The sequence below is a fragment of the Diceros bicornis genome, chromosome 15, assembly GCF_020826845.1.
Source record: "Diceros bicornis minor isolate mBicDic1 chromosome 15, mDicBic1.mat.cur, whole genome shotgun sequence".
NCBI lineage: Eukaryota > Metazoa > Chordata > Mammalia > Perissodactyla > Rhinocerotidae > Diceros > Diceros bicornis.
The window spans coordinates 13897038-13920843 of NC_080754.1; the positions used below are offsets into that span (position 1 = coordinate 13897038).

At 36.1% G+C, this 23806-nt stretch overlaps 1 protein-coding gene across 1 annotated transcript in view; it reads left to right on the forward strand.

Moving 5' to 3' along the window:
* Positions 1–23806, forward strand: part of NECTIN3 (nectin cell adhesion molecule 3) — a 141241-nt gene that overhangs the window by 65378 nt on the left and 52057 nt on the right. Inside the window, exons 6-7 of the mRNA XM_058555761.1 lie at positions 8172–8310; positions 18180–18264. Coding sequence (XP_058411744.1) covers positions 8172–8310; positions 18180–18264 — 224 coding nt within the window. The remainder of the gene's footprint in view (positions 1–8171; positions 8311–18179; positions 18265–23806) is intronic.

Genomic DNA, 23806 nt, shown 5'->3' on the forward strand with positions numbered 1-23806 from the left:
AATGATTTACAGAGTGAATTGTTTTTCCTGTTTATTTGTTAATTAGAAATGTATCAGGTGCTGGCCCGGTGGCATAGTGGTTAAGTTCGTGCACTCCGCTTCAGTGGCCTGGGGTTCACCGATTTGGATCCTGGACGCGGACCTAGGCGCCGCTTATCAAGCCGTGCTGTGGCAGGCGTCCCACATAAAATAGAGGAAGATGGCACAGATGTTAGCTCAGGGGTAATCTTCCTCACACACACAAAAAAGAAATGTATCATCCTTAAAAAGCTCTTTTCTCAAATTTTGGTATGTTGAGTTTGGATTTAATTTTAATTTGTACCAGTGTTTTATGTTTTTTGCTTTTTTTACCAAGTTACTTATCAGGTGGTAGCCCCAGTAGCTGTGCAACAAATCTTTAAATAAAAGTTTAAAAAAAATTCTTTAGAGGCATATTTCTGTAACAAGCCTGTGGCTCTGTATTACCTTCTTTGTCCCTGTCATCATATTTGCTGGAGTGAGTGTGTGTGTGTGTGTGTGTGTGTGTGACCTAGTAGTTTCTTTTAATTAACGATGTTTTGTGGGAATTTGAAACCTATTTTATTTCTCTTCCCAAGCAAGACTGTATCAGGTTAAGGATGCAGTTAAATAAAGTTTGAGGAGGCATCTAAGTTGGCATTTAGCCATTACAGAATTTGCTTTTGATTAACCATTTAATTCCTATCTCATACATACACATCATGAATAACATTCTCCACAATCATGAATTATTTTGTCTCTCTAGCCCTAGCAGTTAAAACAAATTTTGAATGTTTTTGCTGTGACTTTGACGTAAGTCAAATTTTATATATTTCAGCTTGGAAGAACATATTTCGTAAGATATTTTTTAAGTTGGCATTTAGTGTTTTTCACTTACTGCTTGTGAGCTGCTTTGATTAGAAATGCCATTGTTTCTAATTGTTTGTAGTTACCTTCTCCCTGTTTGCTATCTGACATTTAAAATTACCATACATTTTTTCTAGACTTTATTTTAGAGCAAGCAGCAGGGGTTTTTTATATTATATATAACACAATTTGAGTGGATTAAGTTTGGTTTCTCTCTTGTTATACCAATAAAAATTCATGCATGAAAGAATATTTGGAATAGTGTGCACAGTATACCAACTTTTCTATGTTTTTAAAAAATGCTTTCTGTTTATATATTTCTTCTATTCCAGTAAACTTCACTTTTTTTTTTTTTTTTTTGGTACATATCTACTTTTAGTTGAGTAGTGGTAGGTTTCCATCAAGAGCTTGAAACCAAATATTGCTTACAAAAGCTTTTGCTGTATTTACCCTGAGGGGTCATTTCTTTACTTCAACCTTGATAATTGTTATTTTGTCATGTTCATTTCAATTTGGAAGGATAAAACTTTGTTCAATTTTGAGGTGTCTTATTTCACTTGCCTTTAGTTAATAGCTGCTGTTTATTCTAGCTGGGTACTATGGATGAAGCAGAGTGAAATTTAAGTTTAGTGGAATAACTTTAAAATGTAGATAATCCTCAAAACTTGAGAATAGTTCAAGGCCTCATTTCCTTACATGCATAATATTTCTTTATAGACGTGATACCTAATTTCACAGTCTCAGTTGTGAGAAATATCTCAGAGAAAATCTAGTCTCGAAGGGACGGTTTGATCTAAAAGCCAGAGGTAATGAGATCTAGTCCTTAGCCTCCCTTTTTAAAATACATTCTATTATGGAAGATTATACAAAAGTAAAATAGAATTATGAAATGAGACTCCATTTACCTGCTTCAGTTATTATCAACTCATGGTCAATCTTGTTTCCTTTAAACTCTCCACCCACATAATCTCTCCTGTCATTAGTTCATCTGTAAATATATTAGTATGTAGCTCTAAAAGATAGGGAGCATTTATAAAAAGTAACCACAGATCATTATTACACCAAAAATTAGTAATTCCAAATAGCAAGTATCTAGTGAGTGTTCAAATTTGTATATCACATATTTTTGCAGGTTTAATTAGTATCCAGATAAGGTCCATACATTGTGATTAGTTGAAATGTCTTTTAATCGATGTGTTCTCCACACCACTGCCCCATTCCCCTGTTTTTCCCTTGTGATTTATTTGTTGAAGAAACGGCTTCATTTGTCGTGCAGTTTCCTAGTTTGGATTGTGCCTATTGCACCTCTGTATTTTTTGTCAATTGATAGTGAGATCTAGAGCCTTGATAAGATTAAGGTTTAATTTTGGGAGGCAAGATTACTTCTTAAGTTGTGGTATGTTATTCCATCAGAAGGCATATAATGCCTGCTTTTCTTTTGATATTAGCAGCCATTTGATGCTCAAAGCCTAGATCTAACAGGGAACCTACTTAATGTCTAGATCTATTAACTCTGTTCTTTTACCATACCATGTGCTTTGATAGCTGAATAATTATGTCCATGCTGCTCCCTTTATCTGAAATTCGCTTCCCTCTATTTTCCACACTGGGAAACCAATCCATATTCAAGCTCCAGCTCAAACGGATAGCTTTATGGAAGCTACCTTTCTCCTTTAGAATTAATAACTGCTGCCCATATTCTTTTATATAAACTTATATCTACTCTACCATAACTTTACACTTTATTCTCATTTTTACTTATCTTCTCTAGATCAGTGCTCTTCAAAACTTTTGACTGTACCTATCAGTTAAAAATTAGTATGTACTCCTAATATGTACAAGTTTGTAAATTACATAAGTGCTGCCAAAGAAGTTTGCTATATGCATTTTAAAATATTCAAAAATGGTAATTTTAACATCTAACAAAATACTATTTTAAAAATACTCATGTTTCTCTCACTAAAGCAATATTTGGGAAAACAATGTGATTGTGCTTCATTTTAAAAGTAAACTTTTTTTCTCACTGAAACATTTTTGAGCAAACCACATCATTGAATGCTCTTCATTTGGTCTTTTAATCTTGGTTTTATACTTTTTGATTCAGTGATTCAAAGGTTTGATTCCAGTATATTTTGATACTTGGTTTTTAGATATGAGAGCTAAAATGCTACCTCTCAAAAACAAGTAAATTCAAATGGAAGAAGTACATTGTTGGAGACACTAACAGTTTTCATCCCAACCACTGTTTTTAGAGCTTTGTCTTCATGTTCAAGATGTTTGGTTTTTCAGTCTTGCTAATCACAATAAGCTCACCTCTCACATTAGCTGCTATTTCAGCACAGTATGGGTTAGTGTGAGGTTTATTGTTAATAAGAGTGAATGTAAATCTCTATTTTATTTGTTCTCCTAATGTATTTGAATGTTTGGAGTTGACTTGTCACATCTGATTAGATTGCCATGGTTTTACTTCATAATGGAAGTGAAAAAGTTCGTGTATTAGGAGTAAGATATTTGTATTGTCAGTTTTTTGGGTTTTGTCATTATTTATGCCTACATCATTGGTGTTATCTTCATTCTGCCAATTCTTTGCAAGAATGACATTTACTAGGAAGGAATGCTTCCTAGTACATAACACGGATTAGCACTCGTACCCTCACTTGGTCCATGTGTCAGATGTTCACCTGTCACAGGGCACCCATGTCGTGCTTCCTTAACATATTTGTTAAATCTAGATAAGTTATTAGTTCACTCAACTGAGCTCTCATACATCACAATGTGTCACAAGATGCTGACTGCGCTGAGGGAACAACCAAGGGAAGTTGTAACTGTCTACTCGATTTCATTCTGAAACTATTCCTTGCCACACTTCCCATAGGATATTGTGAGTGCCCTGTGTGGCAGATGAACACCTGACACACGGACCAAGTGGGGCTAGCAGTGCCAATCCATTAGTATTAGCAAGTATATTAGTATCCACTAGTTTTAATACTAGTGCACCGTTTACTTTTTTGTTAAATGCCTTCCGTCCCACTTTTTTAAGATAAGTGATAATCTCTTTCTATACTGTGTTGGAAAAAAATATTTTTAAGGATTCTGTGACCCCACTTGGGGGAATTTTGCTCTCTATTGTGAGGACAGGGACTATGTAAAGTTCATCTTTGTATTCCTAGCACTAAGCACAAGGCCTGGTGCATGTTAGGTTACTATTGGTCATTTGTTGGATGAGAGGCTGAGGGGACTGACCTGACCCCAGTAGAGGAATTTTATTAAAAAATAGATAAATATTTGCATGGTTGTCAAGAATTAGATGTCATATGGAAAAGATAAGCATTAAAAGGGGCTATTTAAAAAGAGAAGAGTGGGATATGTGGGGAAAACTGGTAATACAGTGATATGTATTATGGGAGCAAATAAAAGGTGGGAAGATAAGTTTGTAGGGTGTCACATTAACCTGTGAATCATGTGATGATATCATTGAGGTTTTGGTGAAGGGAATGAAGAGGAAAAAAAAGAAGGATGAAACTTAACGTTTCAATTAATTATTAGGACTTAGTGTTTCAATGTAACTGAAAACGGACTGTAGATTTCTATACTCACCCATTTTGAATGGTTTTAGCAAATTGCTGTAAACAAGTATTTTAGTGTGTTTAATAGTATTTAAAAATATTGTCATGACTCAGTTTCAAATGTGAGTTAGGTGAGCACATGTTCGAATAGCTTTCATGTACTTTTTATTCATTTGTATCAGTAATAAAGACAAACTAATTCAGTTTAGTATCTGTAATATTTATACATGTATATATATTTTTAAAAAGTAATGAAAGTTATTTCTTATATCTGTACTGAATTTTTTTGGTATGATTTGTAACTGATTTTTGAACATTTTCCCCATAAGACATATGCACGATATCTTTAATTATGGGGAGTATACTTTTGTTGTATTGGGGAAGGCTATTTTTCTGTTTTTAGAGGTGAATTTCCAATGTATGTGGGTTAATATAGCTAATGTGATAACAGGAAGCTGTTCTTTTGAGAGAGACATCCTTTAATGCTAAATATTTTAATGCTTTTGTCTTTTTGTTTCCTGTTGCTTGTAAGCATATAATAAGATTTAGTAGAACATCTCCTTAGGTGATGGTAATGTTGTTTCATGTCATTCATTCAGTAAACTAGCTTAACGTTGAAAAATGCCGAATTTTTATACATTTGCTTACTTAATTTTTTTCTCCTTGTAGTGGTTTTGTTGGAATATAGAATCTATGTATGTAGATTTTGTGGGCAGGGATGTGGGAGAGGTAATGTTGGGGCTAAATTCTCAATTTTCATCAAAGTTCTTTGACTTGAATGCAGGAAATTTCAGCTCTTCCTTTGCATTTCATACTAGTGTTCATCACCTGTTAACACCCTTAAAATATTAATACTCAAGTATATTCTTTTCTTTTTTCTAAATTAGTAGAAGAATCAGAAAAGGAAATATGAAATGTATCCCATATATGTATTTAACAGTCAATTTACCTATATATAGATTAACCAATTGGTAATTGGATTCATACCTAGCTTTTCTTCCAGTTGCTTGTTTCTGTACTTTCTAAACTGTTTTGATACTAAGAAGAAATGTTCAAAAAAGAGAGGATAAATAAGAATAAAGAATGAATGGAGCCAGGTGAAATAAATATGCCCAAATTAAGACAGAAGGAAGTGTTTTGGTATATATACAGTCAGCTCTCAGTTATAGAATCCTAGAGCTAGAAATTATAAGACTAATGGATAGTCTACTAGATAAAGTAGACTATAATTAAATGTTTAAAAAATAATATCTATTTAGACTTGAGAATTATTTCAGGATATTGAAAATAGTATATATTCAGAGTTGGGAATTAGTATTTTAAAAATCTGTCATTATATTACTTACAAAGCACTACCAAATTTAATATTATTGCTAAGATTAAATGAAAGGCTTTCTTGGAGGAAGTGTGAGGTTTGATGAATTTATAATGATTTGTACATTGAGAATCTTAATTTGGGCTGATTCAAAGAGTAACCTGTGTTTTTGAAAAATAATTTCAGAAGTATTACTGTAAATATGGCATTAACTTTGTCATTCCATCAAAACAAGAACCCTTTAAATTCTGTACATTTGGGCAAAAATGATAACTGCTGAGTATAGAATAGAAGATTACCCCAAATCATCCCAAATCTCTCTTGCTTTTACAAGAGCAGCGTAATATTTGACTAGGTTGGGTTTCAAATCTTTTTCTCATCTATCGCATATTCAAATGGAGATAGTAGGGATTAGAGAAATGAGCAACAATAGAAAGATAAACCAGATGTATATTGGCAAATGAAGGTAACATCGTGAATGACTGAACTGGTTATATTGTTTAAAATAATTGTGTATTTCACTATTTTTAGATTCTTGCAGTGTTTGAAGGGTTATTGAAATGGGTTACTTGGCTCTCATCGGTGTAAGATTTTTCCTGTAGAATGAGGCAATAAAATGACCCATTAATAAACCCAAGATTGTTAGTTTGCTAAAGAAATTTTTATAGTTAGAAAGAAAGTAAAACATTCCTCTTAGCAATCTAAAACACCATGTGACTCATATTTTAATAAAAACAGAGTTGGAAAATACTTCTAAATATGTATTTATATGGAAATACTATGATGCTAAAGTAGGTGAAACATATTTCAAAACTGATAGTGCTTTAATTTCATTTAAATTGGCCACATCTGGATCCCAACAGTAATTGCAACTATTTAAGAGTATATGTGGATGTCAATTTAAGTGAAAACTAAGAGTTCTTCATTACTGAATAGGGGACCCAAAAGGAGAATCTATGTTAGACATTGCAGAAAACCAGTCTCTCCCAACAAGGGCGTAAGGGGGGAAGCTCCTCTGCTACCCCAACCTCGCTTTATTTCACTCTGTGTTCTCCACTACTCATTGAGTGTGGGCAGAATATTTAGGACTGTAGTATCTTCACTTAATAGAATGTTGTATCTTTCTCATTGGATAGAAAGATATAACAAAATCGTGTATATTAAAGGTAGTTTGTAACTGATGGTTCACCCCACAAAATTTAGTTACTGGATTCGATGTGGCTGACATGGTCAAAATAATACTTACACATAAGGATTGATGGTTTTGTCATATCCAAATACTTATATTTGAAAACATAGTTAAAATTTTAGTAAATTCCCTTATTTGAGAGTTCATAAAATAGGGTGACAATTTTTCAGAACTGTGCGAAATGTGAACTGCTAAATATGTTTTTAAAATCCTTGTAAAATTTGTGAGGCAGGCTGGGAAAGAGAAATTGTTATTCAAAAATGATATAGTATGTCTATAGCCAGGAGATAGGGAAGAATTTCCATTTAATTTTATAGTAGAGACACTATCTTAAGTATAATTTGTATTAAATGTGCATGAATTAAGGGAAATTATCTGCAGCAAGTACTGTTTTAATACTTCTATTTTTAAAACTTTTAAATTTTACAATGTTACTTTTTGTCTATATTTATTAGATCTGGGATATTTTTTGTGTTTTCGTTTTGCCCCTTCTTGAAGGTTGTTGGTTTCCTTAATAGAATTTCTTTTATAGTTTAATAGAATTTCTTTTATATTTTAATAGAATAAAAATGATAAATGTTGGGCCTGGCCCCATGGCCTAGGGGTTAAAATTCTGCATGTTCCGCTTCAGCAGCCCAGGTTCATGGGTTTGGATCTTGGGCACGGCCCTATTCCACTCACCAGCGGTGCTGCGGCAGTGTCCCACATATAAAGTAGAGGAAGATAGGCACAGATGTTAGCTCAGAGCTAATCTTCCTCAAGCAAAAAAAAAAGAGAAAGATTGGCAACAGATGTGAACTCGGGGAATCTTCCTCAGCAAAAAAATAAAGATAAATGTCTGTATTGTTGGTTAACTCTATTAAAGAATAGTAAATTTTTGGTTTGTTTTATCACCTTTTAGACTAAGAATAGTTTTCGCACTTTTCTCTATCTTCTTTTCTCCTCCAGGCATTCTTTGCCCATAGGGAGTAGATTCACTCATTGGTATCTAACTGGGGATATTCTTTTCATAACTTGAAAAAAGCAAACCTGGAATGCTAAGGTGACATCTTACAAGGAAGAAGGGTGTTAGCATAAGGCTACAAAAACTAATGAAGCAAATTTGGGGTCCTCTAAACTTGCTATTGGATAATATACTTCGATCAAATAGTCCTTGCACATTGTAGAAATTAGGGTATGCAAATTCAAGACCTCTGTTTAAAATTGTTTGAAAAGCCTAATTTTTGTTACTTTACAGATGTCCCATTTAAGCAGACCTCTTCCATAGCCGTAGCTGGAGCTGTCATTGGAGCTGTCCTTGCCCTTCTCATCATCGCTGTCTTTGTGACTGTGCTGCTGACGCCTCGAAAAAAGAGACCATCCTATCTTGACAAAGTGTAGGTAACCTTTTTGCTTGTGTTCAAATATGAATATTCAGTATGCGTCAGTCTTTATATCTTTACAGCTATTCATATGTAAAGTGCCTAAGAGATGGAAGTCCAGATACTGTTAGAGCTTTGTGAGATGACCATGGTTTCATCTGAACGTCTCAAACTACATGTGGTAAATAAACAGTGTCCAGGGGCTGCTGGAGACAAATATATTAGATACCTTTTTCACCTACAGTATATGAGACATCTTTCCAAATGGTAACATAGTGACACTTTATGTTGTTCTGCCCTCTGAATAAAAATGCTGGTCTTTGATGAAGCAGTTGAAAGACAGATATAAAATATCTTAGCAATTTAATTGCTTCCGATTGTATATGCCTGTCTTATGTATAGATATAACTTAACTTTCAACTGCCTAGAGTTATTAAATACATTGAGTTTTAAAGCTTTTTCCTTAAAGAATTTTGGTTTCGATGAATTATAAAATGTACATCTTCTTTATTTAAAGAGAAAGCAGGGGCCAGCCCCGTGCCTTAGCGGTTAAGTGCACACGCTCTGCTACTGGCGGCCTGGGTTCAAATCCCGGGCATGCATCGACGCACTGCTTGTCCAGCCATGCTGAGGCAGTGTCCCACATACAGCAACTAGAAGGATGTGCAACTATGACATACAACTATCTACTGGGGAGAAAAAGAGAAAAAAAAAAGGAGGACTGGCAATAGATGTTAGCTCAGGGCCGGTCTTCCTCAGCAAAAAGAGAAGGATTGGCATGGATGTTAGCTCAGGGCTGATCTTCCTCACAAAAAAAAAAAAAAAAGGAACGCTTAAAGAGAAAGCAATGTTTTTGGCATAATCATTGAGATAGAATTATAAAGCAGAAATTGCACTTTACTGTAGAATCAAAAGACTAATGTCCCAATTCTCTTAATTCCATCAACAGCTTTGTTGCTTCATCTGTGAAATGTGAATAATACTTTTCCTACTTACCTCACATGGTTATGATGAGAGTAGAATAAAATAATGTTTATACACAGTGAAGTTCTATACAAATGACATTATTTCTTGTGTAGTTATTAATGTTTTGTGTTAGGAAATAAGGCTGGCTCTCAAAGAATGTATTTCTTCTGTCTTTGTAAATGCTTTGTGTGTCTATCTCCCTCATCTGGCACAGTGGCAGCACTGATCTTTTAAGACGGAAGACACCTGAGTGTTACTCTCAGCTCTATCATGATCAAATTAGTGGTATGACCATGAACAAGTCACATCGCCTCCATGAGCCTTGGTTTTCTCACCTAAATGACCTATGGCACCTAGGAGTTATAAACTTGCTGTGATTTTTGTTTGATGAAAAGAAACAATTACTTTAAATACAAGGACTGTAAAGTACTCTTTCAGTGCAATACCTGTAAGACTGGAATTCTTTAATATTTCAAGAGTAACTAGCATGTGGTTAACTTCATCTTAGTTCCCAAATTACCTCAGGCTTTTCTATAATTTCAAAAACGTAATATACTAGTAGGCTAGTAAATCCCTGTAACCATTTCATGTACTGTTTGAATTCTGTTCATTTAAAATATTTCATGCCCACATTGAGAAGTTATTAGACCACAGAGAATTTGTAATTACTTTGGCCTCTGTAGCTTTCATTCTTTTTATCTTTTTTTTTTTTTTTTTTTTTGTGAGGAGATCAGCCCTGAGCTAACATCCGCCAATCCTCCTCTTTTTTTCGCTGAGGAAGACGGCCCTGGGCTAACGTCGGTGCCTATCTTCCTCCACTTTATATGGGACGCCGCCACAGCATGGCTTACCAAGCAGTGCGTCGGTGCGCGCCCGGGATCCGAACCAGCGAACCCCGGGCCGCTGCAGCGGAGCGCGCGCACTTAACCGCTTGCGCCACCGGGCCGGCCCCTCTTTTTATCTTTTAATATAGGTAAATTTCTGTTTCATTTACTAATCACAAATACTAAAAATTAGTTATCTGTGATCTTCAAAAGTATGAGAATACATAAAAAATTCTTTTCCAAAATGCAGAGAGCTACAAGTTATATTTAACTCTATTTTTGTTGGAATTCAACAATATTTAAAATATATGAAAATACGGGGCCGGCACAGTGGCATAATGGTTAAGTTCATGCATTCCGCTTCGGCTGCCCGAAGTTCACTGGTTTGGATCCTGGGTGCAGACCTACTGACGGCTCATCAAGCCATGCTGAGGTGGTGTCCCATACAGAAGAGCTACAACTCTACAAGTATGATACACAACTATGTACTGGGGCTTTGGGGAGAAAAAAGAAGAGGAAGATTAGCAACAGGTGTTAGCACAAGGCCAATCTTCCTCAAAAAAAAAAAGTTCAAATGCTACTTAAAAAAATATATATATATATATGAAAATATTGAAAAAGGGAAAAGTCTGAGGAGAGAAGTCAAGATGGCGGCATAGGCAGACTCTGAACTCACCTCCTCCTGTGGGCACAGCCAATTTACAACTACTCTTGGAAAAACTACCCCTGAGAGAGAACTGAAAACTGGATACGAGGACCTCTTGCAACAAATGACAATCCTAATTGAGGTGGAAGAGGGAGAAATTCCCTTCTGGAGAGAAAAAACACCACCTTCTCTAGCCGCAGGGCTTCACAGCCGCCCAGGAGCAGCCCAAAGGTGTGCAGCCCTCCCTGGAGGAGCGGGGCCCTGAGGCGGGGAGCACCCCCGCTGTGGGCATTTTGTGGATCCAGCACAACTGAGATGAGTGGCATAATATCTGACTTTGCTTGCTACTAAAAGATTGGGGAGTACCCCCCAGAAAAGCTGGTTCACAAAGAAATTAAAACCGGCTCTTAAAGGGCCCATGCACAAACTCAGCCGTTTCAGAAAGCAACATAAAATCAGCAGAAAGAAAGGTGCACAGCCCTTTGGGGAAAAGAGACTCACCTGATAGGCTCTGAGTGCATCTCAGTGAGAGGTGAGACCTCTCCAGGGACTGGGACATTGGCGGCAGCCACTGTGGTGCCCTGGTATGGGCGTGCTGACACAGATGCTAGCAGACGCCATTGGAGTTCTCCCTGGGGCCTGCTAGCCCAGGGTCTGCCCCACCCACTAGAGCACCGATTTAATTCAGCTGAGCCAGGGCAAGCAGCCCACTCTAGGGACTGGCCCCACCCAACAACAAGTCCTCGGGCAACTTGTGGGCCTGCTAAGGGAGCTGCCTGGATTCTCCACAGCCTGGTGACTGGGTCTGCCTCTGTAGGGCAGCGTGTGTGCAAGGAGTGGGTGGAGAGTGTGGGGCAGTGGTGGAGAGTGTGGGGCTAATGCCTTGGAGAGACTGGGTCCACTTAAGGAGGTCGGGGTGCGCACATGGGGCAAGACTGTGATGGCTGTGTGTGGACCTGTAGGCGGTGGGGCTTGTCAACTGCAGAAGACTTGTGCTTCTCAAAGAGCGAGATAGGGGTTTGGCCCCACCTTCCAAAGCCTGAAATAATTGGGTGCTCCTGTGCCTGAGGCCAGCCCCATCAGGCTGCAATCCTCAGAGAGCTGACAAGGGACTTAAAGGCTGGAGGCTTATAGCGATTGTAAGCCCCTGAGCCTAACAACCTGCCATGCTGCAGGCCGACTCACGTAATAGAAATACAGCAACAGGAATGTGCTGTTAGACCTTGCAGCCAACTGTGCTGGGACACCCCACACCCAATAAAGAGACTGAAGGGCCCACAAAAACTACATGCAGCTGAGCATTACAACAGCTGGCCAGGGACATACCTCAGCCTCCCTGGGAAGAACCTACGGGAAGAACAACCCCACCACAACAGAAGGACACATGTAACCCACACAGGGGTCACTCCTGGAACATTTGCAACTGGAGAGGAGAGGGAAGCACACTGCCAGGCCTCCTAAAGCATCACTTATATAAGGTCACCTCTGCGAGAGCAGGAGACGTAGCCGACCTACCTAATACATAGACACAAGCACAGGGAAAGAGGCAAAATGAGGAGGCAAAGGAATTCGTTCCAAATAAGGGAACAGGACAAAACCCCAGAAAAGGAAATAAGCGAAACAGAAATGAGCAACCTACCCGACAGAGAGTTCAAACAAAGAGTGCTAAGGATGCTCACTGATCTTGAGAAGAATGGATGAACTCAGTGAGAATGTCAACAAAGAAATGGAACATATAAAAAAGAACCAGTCAGACATGAAGAATACAATACTGGAAATGAAAAATGCACTAGAGGGACTCGAAAGCAGAGGATACAGAAGAACAGATCTGCAAGCTGGATGAAAGACTCGAAGAAATCAGCCAAGCTGAACAGGTAAAAGGAAAAAGAATTAAAAAGAGTGAAGACAGTCTAAGGGACCTCTGGGACAACATCAAGCGCACTAACATCCGTGTTATAGGTGTCCCAGAGGGAGAAGAGTGAGACAAAGGGGCAGAGAATCTATTTGAAGAAATAATAGGTGAAAACTTCCCTAACCTAAGGAAGGAAACAGACATCCAGGTACAGGAAGCACAGAGAGCACCAAACAAGATAAACCCAAAGAGGCCCACACCAAGACACATCATAATTAAAATGTCCAGAGTTAAAGAGAGAATCCAAAAATCCATAAGAGAAAGACAAGTTATATACAAAGGAAACCCCGTAAGGCTATCAGCTGACTTCTCAGCAGAAACCTTACAGCCTAGAAGAGAGTGGCATGATATATTTAAAGTGCTAAAAGGAAAAAACCTACAGCCAAGAATACTCTACCCAGCAAGGTTATGTTTCAAATTGGAAGGAGAGAGAAAAAGTTTCCCAGACAAGGAGAAATTAAAGGAGTTTGTCACCAAGAAAGCAGTACTATAAGAAATGCTAAAGGGAGATATTTATGGGGAAAAGAGAAGGTCACAAATAGGAAAAATTATCTATTTCCATGATAAGAGGGTAATGGATACAAATGCACAAAAAAGAGGTTAGACATGGTATCAAAACCTTAAAATCTGGGAGGAGGGGAGTTAAAGAGTAGAGCTTTCAGACAGAGGTCAAATTAAAGAGACTATCAACTTAATATAGACTGCTATATATGTAGGTTACTATATATGAACCCCATGGTAATCACAAACAAGAAACCTATAATAAATACACAAAAAACTAAGAGAAAGGAACCCGAACATAATACTAAAGAAAGCCATCAAACCACAAGGGAAGAGAGCAAGGGAAGAAGAAAGGAACAGAGAAGAACTACTAAAACACCAAGAAAAAAAGTTAAAAAATGGCAGTAAGTACATACTTATCAATTGCTACTTTAAACACAGGAGCGTTAAACTGCACCCAATGCAGGAGCACCTAAATATATAAAGCAATTATTAACAGACATAAAAGGAGAAATAGACAGCAACACAATAAAAGTAGGGGGCTTTAACACTCCACTTACACCAATGGATAGATCATCCAAACAGAAGATCAATAAGGAAACATTGGCCTTAAATGACACACTAGAAGAGATAGACCTAAGAGACATATACCAAACATTGCATCCAAAACTGAAGAATACACATTCTTTTCAAATGCACATGGAACATTCTCCAGGATTGATCACATATTAGGCCACAAAACAAGTCTCCATAAATTTAAAATTGAACTAATACCAAGCATCTTTTCTGACCACAACGATATGAAAGTGGAAATCAACTATAGGAAGAAAATCAGAAAAGCCACAAATATGTGGAGATTAAACAAAATGCTACTGAGCAATGATTGGTCAATGAAGAAATCAAAGGAGAAAGCAAAAAATACTTGGAGACAAATGAAAATGAAAATATGACATGCCAGAATTTATGGGATACAGCAAAAGCGGTTCTAAGAGGGAAGTTTATGGCAATACAGGCCTATCTCAACAAACAAGAGAAACTCAAATAAACAATCTAAGAATGCACCCAAAGGAAATGGAAAAAGAAGAACAAACAAAGCCCAAAATCAGTAGAAGAAGGGAAATAATAAAAATAAGAGCAGAAATAAATGAAATAGAGACTAAAAAAAAATAGAAAAAATTAATAAAACCAAGAGCTGGTTCTTTGAAAAGATAAAATTGACAAACCTTTAGGTAGACTCACCAAAAAAAAAAATAGAGAAGGCTCAAATAATTAAAATCAGAAGTGAAAGAGGAGAAATTACAACGGACACCTCAGAAATACAAAAGATTATAAGAGAATACTATGAAAAGCTATATGCCAACCAATTTGACAATCTGGAAGAAATGGATAAATTCTTAGAATGATACAACCTTCCAAAACTGGAGCAAGAAGAAATAGAGAATTTGAATAGACCAATCACCAGTAAGGAGACCAAAACTATAATCAAAAACCTCCCCAAAAATAAAAGTCCAGGACCAGACGGCTTCCCTGGTGAATTCTACCAAACATTCAAAGAAGACTTAATACCTATCCTTCTCAAACTCTCCCAAAAAATTGAGGAGGGTGGGAAGCTCCCTAACTCATTCTACGAAGGTGACATTACCCTGATACCAAAACCAGACAAGGACAACACACACACAAAAAATTACAGGCCAATATCACTGATGAACATCGATGCAAAAATCCTCAACAAAATACTAGCAAATCACGTACAACAATATATTAAAAAGATTATACACCATGATCAGCTGGGATTTATTCCAGGGATGGAGGGATGGTTCAACATTCCAAATCAATCAATGTGATACACCACATTAATAAAATGAAGAAAAAAAATCACATGATCATCTCAATAGATGCAGAGAAAGCATTTGACAAGATACAGCATCCATTTATGATAAAAACTCTGAATAAAATGGGTATAGGACGAAAGTACCTCAACATAATAAAGGCCACACATGACAAACCCACAGCTAATGTCATCCTCAATGGTGAAAAACTGAAAGCTATCCCTCTAAGAACAGGAACCAGACAAGGATTCCCACTCTCACCACTCCTATTTAACGTAGTATTGGAAGTCCTAGCCAGAGCAATCAGGCAAGAAAAAGAAATAAAAGGAATCCAAATTGGAAAGGAAGAAGTGAAACTGTCACTATTTGCAGAGGACATGAGTTTATATATAGAAAACACTAAAGAATCCACCAAAATCTTTTAGAGGTAATAAACGAATACAGTAAAGTTGCAGGATACAAAATCAACATACAAAAATCAGTTGCATTTCTATACACTAACAACAAAGTAGCAGAAGAAGAAATTAAGAATACAATCCCATTTACAATTGCAACAAAAAGAATAAAATACCTAGGAATAAACTTAACCAAAGAGGTGAAAGATCTGTACATGAAAACTATAAAACATTGCTAAAAGAAATTGAAGAAGACTCAAAGAAATAGAAAGATATTCCGTGCTCTTGGATTGGAAGAATTAACATAATTAAGATGTCCATACTTCCTAAAGCAATCTATAGATTCAATGCAAATCCTTTCAAAGTTCCAACAACATTTTTCGCAGAAATAGAACAAATTATCCTAAAATTTATATGGAACAACAAAAGACCCTGAATAGCTAAACGAGTCCTGAGAAAAATGAACAAAGCTGGAGGTATCACACTCCCCAATTTCAAAATATACTACAAAGCTATAGTAACCAAAGCAGCATAGTACTGGCACAAAAGCAGACACACAGATCAATGGAATAGAATCAAAAGCCCAGAAATAAACCCACACATCTGTGGACAGCTTATCTTCAACAAAGGAGCCAAGAACATACGATGGAGAAAGGAAAGTCTCTTCAACAAATGGTGTTGGGAAAAGTTGACAGCCACATGCAAAAAAGTGAAAATAGACCATTACCTTACACCATACACAAAAATTAACTCAAAATGGTTTAAAAACTTGAAGGTAAGACCTGAAACTATGAAACTTCTAGAAGAAAACATAGGCAGTATGCTCTTGGACATCGGTCTTAGCAACATATTTTCAAGCACCATGTCTGACCGGGAAAGAGAAATGATAGAGAAAATAAACAAATGGGACTACATCAAACTAAAAAGCTTCTGCACAGCAAAGGAAACCATCAACAAAACGAAAAGACAACCTAACAATTGAGAGAACATATTTGCATACCATACATCTGATAAGGGATTAATCTCAAAAATATATAAAGAACATATGCATCTCAACAAGAAAAAAACTAACAGCCCAATTAAAAAATGGGCAAAAGACCTGAACAGACATTTCTCCAAAGAAGATATACAGATGGCCAACAGGCACATGAAAAGATGTTCAGCATCATTAATTATCAGGGAAATGCAAATCAAAACTACAATGAGATATCACCTCACACTCATCAGAATGGCTATGATTAACAAGACAGGAAACAACAAGTGTTGGAGAGGGTGTGGAGAGAAGGGAACTCTCATACACTGCTGGTTGGAGTGCAAACTGGTACAGCCACTATGGAAAACAGTATGGAGATTCCTCAAAAAATTAAGGATAGAACTACCATACGATCCAGCTATTCCACTGCTGGGTATTTATCCAAAGAACTTGAAAAAACCAATGCATAAAGATACATACACCCCTCTATTCATTGCAGCATTATTCACATTAGCTAAGACGTGGAAGCAAACTAAGTGCCCATCAAGGGACGAATGGATAAAGAAGATGTGGTATTTATACAGAATGGAATACTACTCGACCATAAGAAACGATGAAATCCAGCCATTTGTGACAACATGGATGGACATTGACGGTATTATGCAAGGTGAAATAAGTCCTAGTGAGAAGGTCAAATACCGTATAATCTCACTCATTAAGTAGTAGATAATAACAACAAACAAACACACAGTGACAGAGATTGGATTGGTGGTTACCAGAGGAGAAGGGGGGGAGGGAGGAGGGTGAAAGGGATAATTAGGCACATGTGTATGGTGATGGATTGTAATTAGTATTTGGGTGGTGAACATGAGAACATAATGTAATCCATGCGGAAATAGAATTATAATGAGGTACACCTGAAATTTATACAATGTTATAAACCAATGTTACCATAATAAACCAAAAAAAATAAAATAAAAAAGAAAATATTGGGCCGGCCCCATGGCTTAGCGGTTAAGTGCACGCGCTCCGCTGCTGGCGGCCCGGGTTCGGATCCCGAGTGCGCACCGACGCACCGCTTCTCTGGCCATGCTGAGGCCGTGTCCCACATACAGCAACTAGAAGGATGTGCAACAATGACACACAACTATCTACTGGGGCTTTGGGGGAAAAATAAATAAATAAAATTAAAAAAAAAAGAAAATATTGTGTTTTTTTAATAGATTAGGTCATTTTGGAAAAATAAATGCATTCTCTCAGGATGTAATGGTCCCTTTATTTCAGGTGGCAAGCTTTATAATAGTCTGTAGATTGAAAATCATTATTTGCATGATGAATATTCTGAGTGACCATGGCTTTTGAAAATTAGTTTTGGAAGTATTTCCAAAATACAGTATAAACTTTTTTCATTATCGTTTTAAGATATAACCTTTAAATTGCTTTTATGACACTTTGGAGGAAAGTGCCTTCCATTACACACGTTTGGCTATCTTTAAAATGTTGATAGGCATAGTTAGATGTAAAAATGTGAAATACTTAAGTAAATTGGTATGTGCTAGATTCCTTGCTTAATAATAATTTTCAAAAAATGCTTCTATTTCATTTGCTTCTTTAAATATGAATCAATTAAATTGGTCCTAAACTTTGGAACTTTTAAAACCAGTTTACCTTTTTTTTCCCTCTGTGATAGGTTAATGGAAATATAAGAACTTAATTAAACATGTACCCTAATAAAAATATTAGTATGAGGAAAATATCCTCAAAACTTAAGAGAAACTTGATTGTCTTTCCTCCATTTTTTTTTTCGACAATCACAGTTTTTAAACTTTTTGGTACAGGATCGACCTTCCACCCACACATAAACCACCTCCTATGTATGAAGAACGATCCCCTCCTTTGCCTCAAAAAGACCTTCTATGTAAGGTAAGTGTTCATGAGTACACTTAAATGAAATAAAATAAAAAATACTAAGCAATGTATATTATTTGTTTCAAAGTGTTAAGTCATTTTACATTGAATATTGCATAATATTATGTAGTCATTTCTCTGAAACATTTAGGGGATCAAATTTTGTCTACAAATTGCTAAGACAAGAAGTTATGGTTAGTTTAGCTAAGATAAATCAACACTGTATTAGGAGTACAAATTTTTACTAAAAGCATATAACTGAAGACTTATTTTATTGACATATAGATTCATTGTAAAATATGCATTTTTCTATAAAATAAAAAGTAGAAAAATTGAATGTCTTTGATATGGTATAATGAAGATCTTTTTCTCCCTGGAGTATGTCTTTTATTTTTTGTTTCTTTTCAGTATGCTCAAGGTCTAAATTTTAGCATTCCTTTATTTGGCAACGAAAGGTTTATATTCCAATTTAAAAGTCTGGGTATGGATATTGGGGCCCATATTACATTTATGATAACTTTTAAAACTTCTTTTGGAATCAGTTTACAGTAATTGTTATAAAAGTATTGCTTTCAATGCATCTATCTCATGTTCTACACCTAGATTAATATACTCTATTTGGGAAAATTTAAACCATCAGAATATTTGAATACTTTTATTCTTAGCTTTAGTTTTGTTTTTGTTATTTTATATTTTTTTCCTCTATCACTCATGTGGCCTATTGGGGCTCAACCCTATCCTGGGGTTTACTACCTGTGGGAATATTCTATAATATTTTTCTCCTAAAATATGTCTTGTATCTTCACCTTGAATAAGACAAATCATTTGCCCACCAATTAATTAATTTAATTTGGTGGGAAAACACCAAGGGAATTTATTCTGTTCAGATATTCTCAGCTTCTATCCCTTAGTTGACTGTATAGTCAGTCTACTGCCAGAGCACGGGGCAGGGAGGAGCATTCCCTGACATGTGCTCTCACTGATAATGGATACCAACTTTGTCATCTTACACAAGTTTGGTGTCTTAGGAGTGAAGATGTGCCATCTTTTCAGACCTCTTGGTTTACACATAAAGAGTGTAGCCTCACATCTCTTTTGGCAAATAAATGAACTTAAGTAGTGTGAAATGTCAACAAAATATTTAGCTAGAGCTGTTCTTAACTGCTGCAGAAGGAAAGCTGGCTTCCTGCCTCCACAAAGCTAGTCATTAACCAGAGGATTTCTAGATTCAATTTTGGGAATTGTTTAGAACATTGTTAATGATTTTCTAGGACCATCCTAATTGCATATAATTTTATTCTTGTCTATAAAAATCAATTGGTTATATAACTTGTTGTTATTTAATATGTTCAAATTAAATATGTAGAGAAGCTTATGAATTGGAAAAAAATTATTTGGTCCAGATCAAGTGTCCTGGGTTTTAGTTAAGAAAATATGGTTGCCATATATGTAGGCACTGCTAAATAAACACAAAAGGAAGATTTTTCTAGGATGATTTGAGTTGACAGTGGTACAAACTGCAATTTTTAGTGTCCTTGGAGTCAGAGAGGGATTCCTGGATGGATGGATTTTGCAGGTAGGAGTTTTGAAGCATGTGACTAAATTACTCAGTTGTTGCTTAGAGTAATTTGATTTATAGTAAATTGCGTAATCAAAAGCATAAGCCTGGATGGAAATGAGGAATTATGTGGAAAAGAAATTTTAGAAATATATTTGATGTGAGAGCATCTGCAATGGGTAACAAATATTGTTGGACTTCGGGAGTCAGAGAACATTTAGTAACATTGTGATTTTTTCCTCCTCTGTAAAATTAAGCAGGTGAAAAACATGATTGATTGTTTCCCTCTTCTGGCTATAAAACTGATTCTATAAAATATTGCTAAGCGTCAGCTAGTTGCTGTCATTTTGCTTAGGAGAGTCAGAACTTGAGTTGGAGATGAAATAATTCTTCTACAAAGATTTTAAAAATGATTTAGGCTAAAATCATTATCCATCAGTAAGATAATTTATTATGATTCATGCATTATAGTGTCATATGTTAACTATATGGCTGTTCGTGTTTTAATTAATGTTGTGATGTCAAAATGCAAAATATAGAAAACTGTTTCCAGGCTACCAAGAAGTCTGTAAGTGTGTAATTACTATCTAATTAGTTTCATGCAATGATATATTGTAATTGTAAATGCCTTTGTAATGTTCCACTTCACTAGATAACTTGTCAACTTGAAACTCAAAAGGTAATTCCTACTTGAAGTCATTAGTCCTCAGCCCTCGCAGCCAGGCCTAGTGACCTAGTGAGCCAGGCCATGCCCCCAAGTGCCACCAGGGCTTAAAGGAAGAGAGAACCACTGTTCTACCCATCAGTGCTCTACCCTTGGGAAACCACAGAAAGAAACAGTACCTCGTGACCTACATTTGTCCACCTTGCTTAACCATTGCTTTGGTGGTAATAGTGCCAAAACTTATCCCTGAGAATTTTCACTCTAAATATAAGTTAGTCAGGAGAGTGAGGCCTGGTATTGTGAAGAGACAATTTCCTTGTGTGGAACTATTAGCATACTGCAGAGAAGATGCATGGAGGCTTGCATACGTATGAGGGAAACCAAAAGGTATATCTTGACTGAAGGCAAAGAGTGATTAAGAAATACCACCAGTTTGTCTTACTAGATGATAATCCTACAAAAGTGAGTCTTCATTTAGGAAACAAATATTAACTCATGACATTAAAATGTATTTTACCTTTTTATTATGTTTTATTTTCTTAACATTATATGGGTAATAAGTATATTCTTTTTTTTTGTGAAGAAGATCAGCCCTGAGCTAACATCTGCCAATCCTCTTCTTTTTGCTGAGGAAGACTGGCCCTGGGCTAACATCCGTGCCCATCTTCCTCCACTTTATATGGGACACCACCACAGCATGGACTGACGAGCAGTGCGCCAGTGCGCGCCCGGGATCCAAACCGACAAACCCTGGGCCGCCACAGTGGAGCGCGTGCACTTAACCGCCTGTGCCACCTGGCCGGTCCCCATAAGTATATTCTCGGTACCAAAAAAAATCAAATACTACAGAAATTCATAGAGTCAACTGTGAAAGTCCTCTTTCACTCCCCCATCCCTGGATATATCCTTCTCTTCCTCAGAGATCACCACTGTTATGAATTTAAATATCCTTCCAGACTTTTTTCCATGAATTTACTTTCATGTGTACATCATCCATATTTACATTTACAGATAATTTTTAAAAACATAAATGTGGTTATAGGTTACATATTGTTCTAGAAATTGCTTTTCCCACTCTATTACAGACTAATATTTTTCAGAGTAGCCAATGTTGCCTCCTTTATTAAAATCCTATGGGTTATTAAAAATGAAGATTCTTGAACACAATTTCAGGTTTACTGAATCAGAATCCCTGGAATTAGAAACCAGTGGGCATTTTACTAGCTCACCACGTGAATTTTAATGCACATTCAAGTTTGACAAGTATTGCTGTGTCTCTATCTCATTCTTAATGGCTGTAATAATATTCTATTGTGTTGGTATACTACAAGTTACCTAATGATTTTCCTAGGTTGTTTCTAATTTTTTTATATTATAATAATTGTTGCAGTGAGGGTACTTTTATATACTTTATTGTAAATGTGTATTTATAAAATATATGCAAAGAAATAGAATTACTGTGAACATTTTTTACATTTAAATAGGTGCCATATTTCTGGTCAAACTAGCTGTATCAATTTATATTCCCCAAAATAGTATATTAAAACCCATTTCCCTCTCTAATACTGTTTAGTAGAACTTTTTTTTGCCAGTTTAGTAAAACTGGAAAAATAGCTCATTTAAAAGCTTTGTAGATTCCTGAATGAAGTTTCATAATTGATTGCCTGTTTGTAGTTCCGTACACTACCTATTTGCCTCACTTTTTACATTTTCAGTTATATTTTGAACTTGATAATTTTTTAGCAGCTCTTTGATATGGGCAGTAATCTTTTGACTTATAACCATCTCATTTTTTAACTTGATAGAGTGTCTTATACAGAAAGTTTAAGTTTTTCTGTATTCCAAATCTGTTTGTCTTTTTTCTTATAGTTTCTGGAAGTTGTATCTTGTCTAAAAAGACTTGCTTTCATTCCCCCTCGATCTAGAGTGTTAAAAAAATATATAAAACTCTAATCGTTTTATGGGATTTGTTTTATTTTATTTTAAGTAATCTGAAACTTATTTTTGTTTATGATGTAAGGTAGTGATGATTTTTTTCCCCCAATGGAATAACCAGTTGTCCAAAAACTATTGAATTGTCTGTCCTTTTCCATGATTTGAGAGCACTTTTATCACAAAATAAATTCCCATAAGTATTAGGTGTATTTCTGAACTTTTAATTCTGTTACATTGCTCTGTGTTTCTCCTCTTAAACCAAGATAACAGTGTCTTAATTACTGTAGCTTTATCATATGATTTGATATTTAGTGGAGCAAATTTCCTCATCTCTATTCTTCCTTTCTGAAATTTTCTTGGCTTTTCTTTTCCCTATCAGCTTTAGAATTGACTTCTCAGGTTCCATAAAAATCCTATTGATTTATATAATGTTATATACCAATGTTACCACAATAAAAAAAATCATATTGAACTTATTAATTTAGTGAGAATGACAACTTGATAATGTAAATTCTCCCTATCCAGAAACCAGGTAAGCCTCTATCTTGGTATTATTTTATGTACTGGAATTAAGTCTTTTTTTTTTTTTTTTTTTTTTTTGGTGTATGTTTTCCACGTTTCTTACTGCATTTATTATGGGCATTTTAAATATTTTGATTTTCAGTCGGGTTCCCCCACCATACCCCCATGGCTTTTTCTAATTGCTTGTTATTAGCATATTGAAACACTTTGGCTTTTTAATATGAATCTTGTATCTAGCTTCTTTTCTCAAATTTCTTATTCATTCTAACAGTTTTTCAGTTTGTTTTCTTGAATTTTCTAGATATATATGCAAATGACAACAGATATCTTTTTTATTCCTTGTTTATTGTGATTTCTTAATTCTTTTGTAATGATTAGGACCTCCAGCAGAGTGCCAAATGTTGACAGTTGTAGGGGCCTTCTTTGTCTCATTCAGCTTCAAGTCCACATGAAGTGCTAAACACTGATATAAAATTTCGTGGGGCCAGCCTGGTGGTGCAAGCGGTTAAGTGTGCACGCTCCACTGCTGTGGCCCGGGGTTAGCCAGTTCGGATTCTGGGTGCACACCGAAGCACCACTTGTCAAGCCATGCTGTGGCGGCCTCCCATATAAAGTGGGGAAGATGGGCATGGATGTTAGCCCAGGGCCAGTCTTCCTCAGCAAAAAGAGGAGGATTGGCAGATGCTGGCTCAGGGCCCATATTCCTCATAAAAAAAAAAAAATTCTTAGTATTAAAATTTTGGACAACACTGTGTGTTCTATGAATAAGCTGTTTTTTAGCCTTCTATTGGAAGAGTTGTATACTCTAATGTGAAAAAATATTTCCCCAACCAAGATGATTCAGAGGACATTTTCAGGAAAAAAATATGTAATGAATA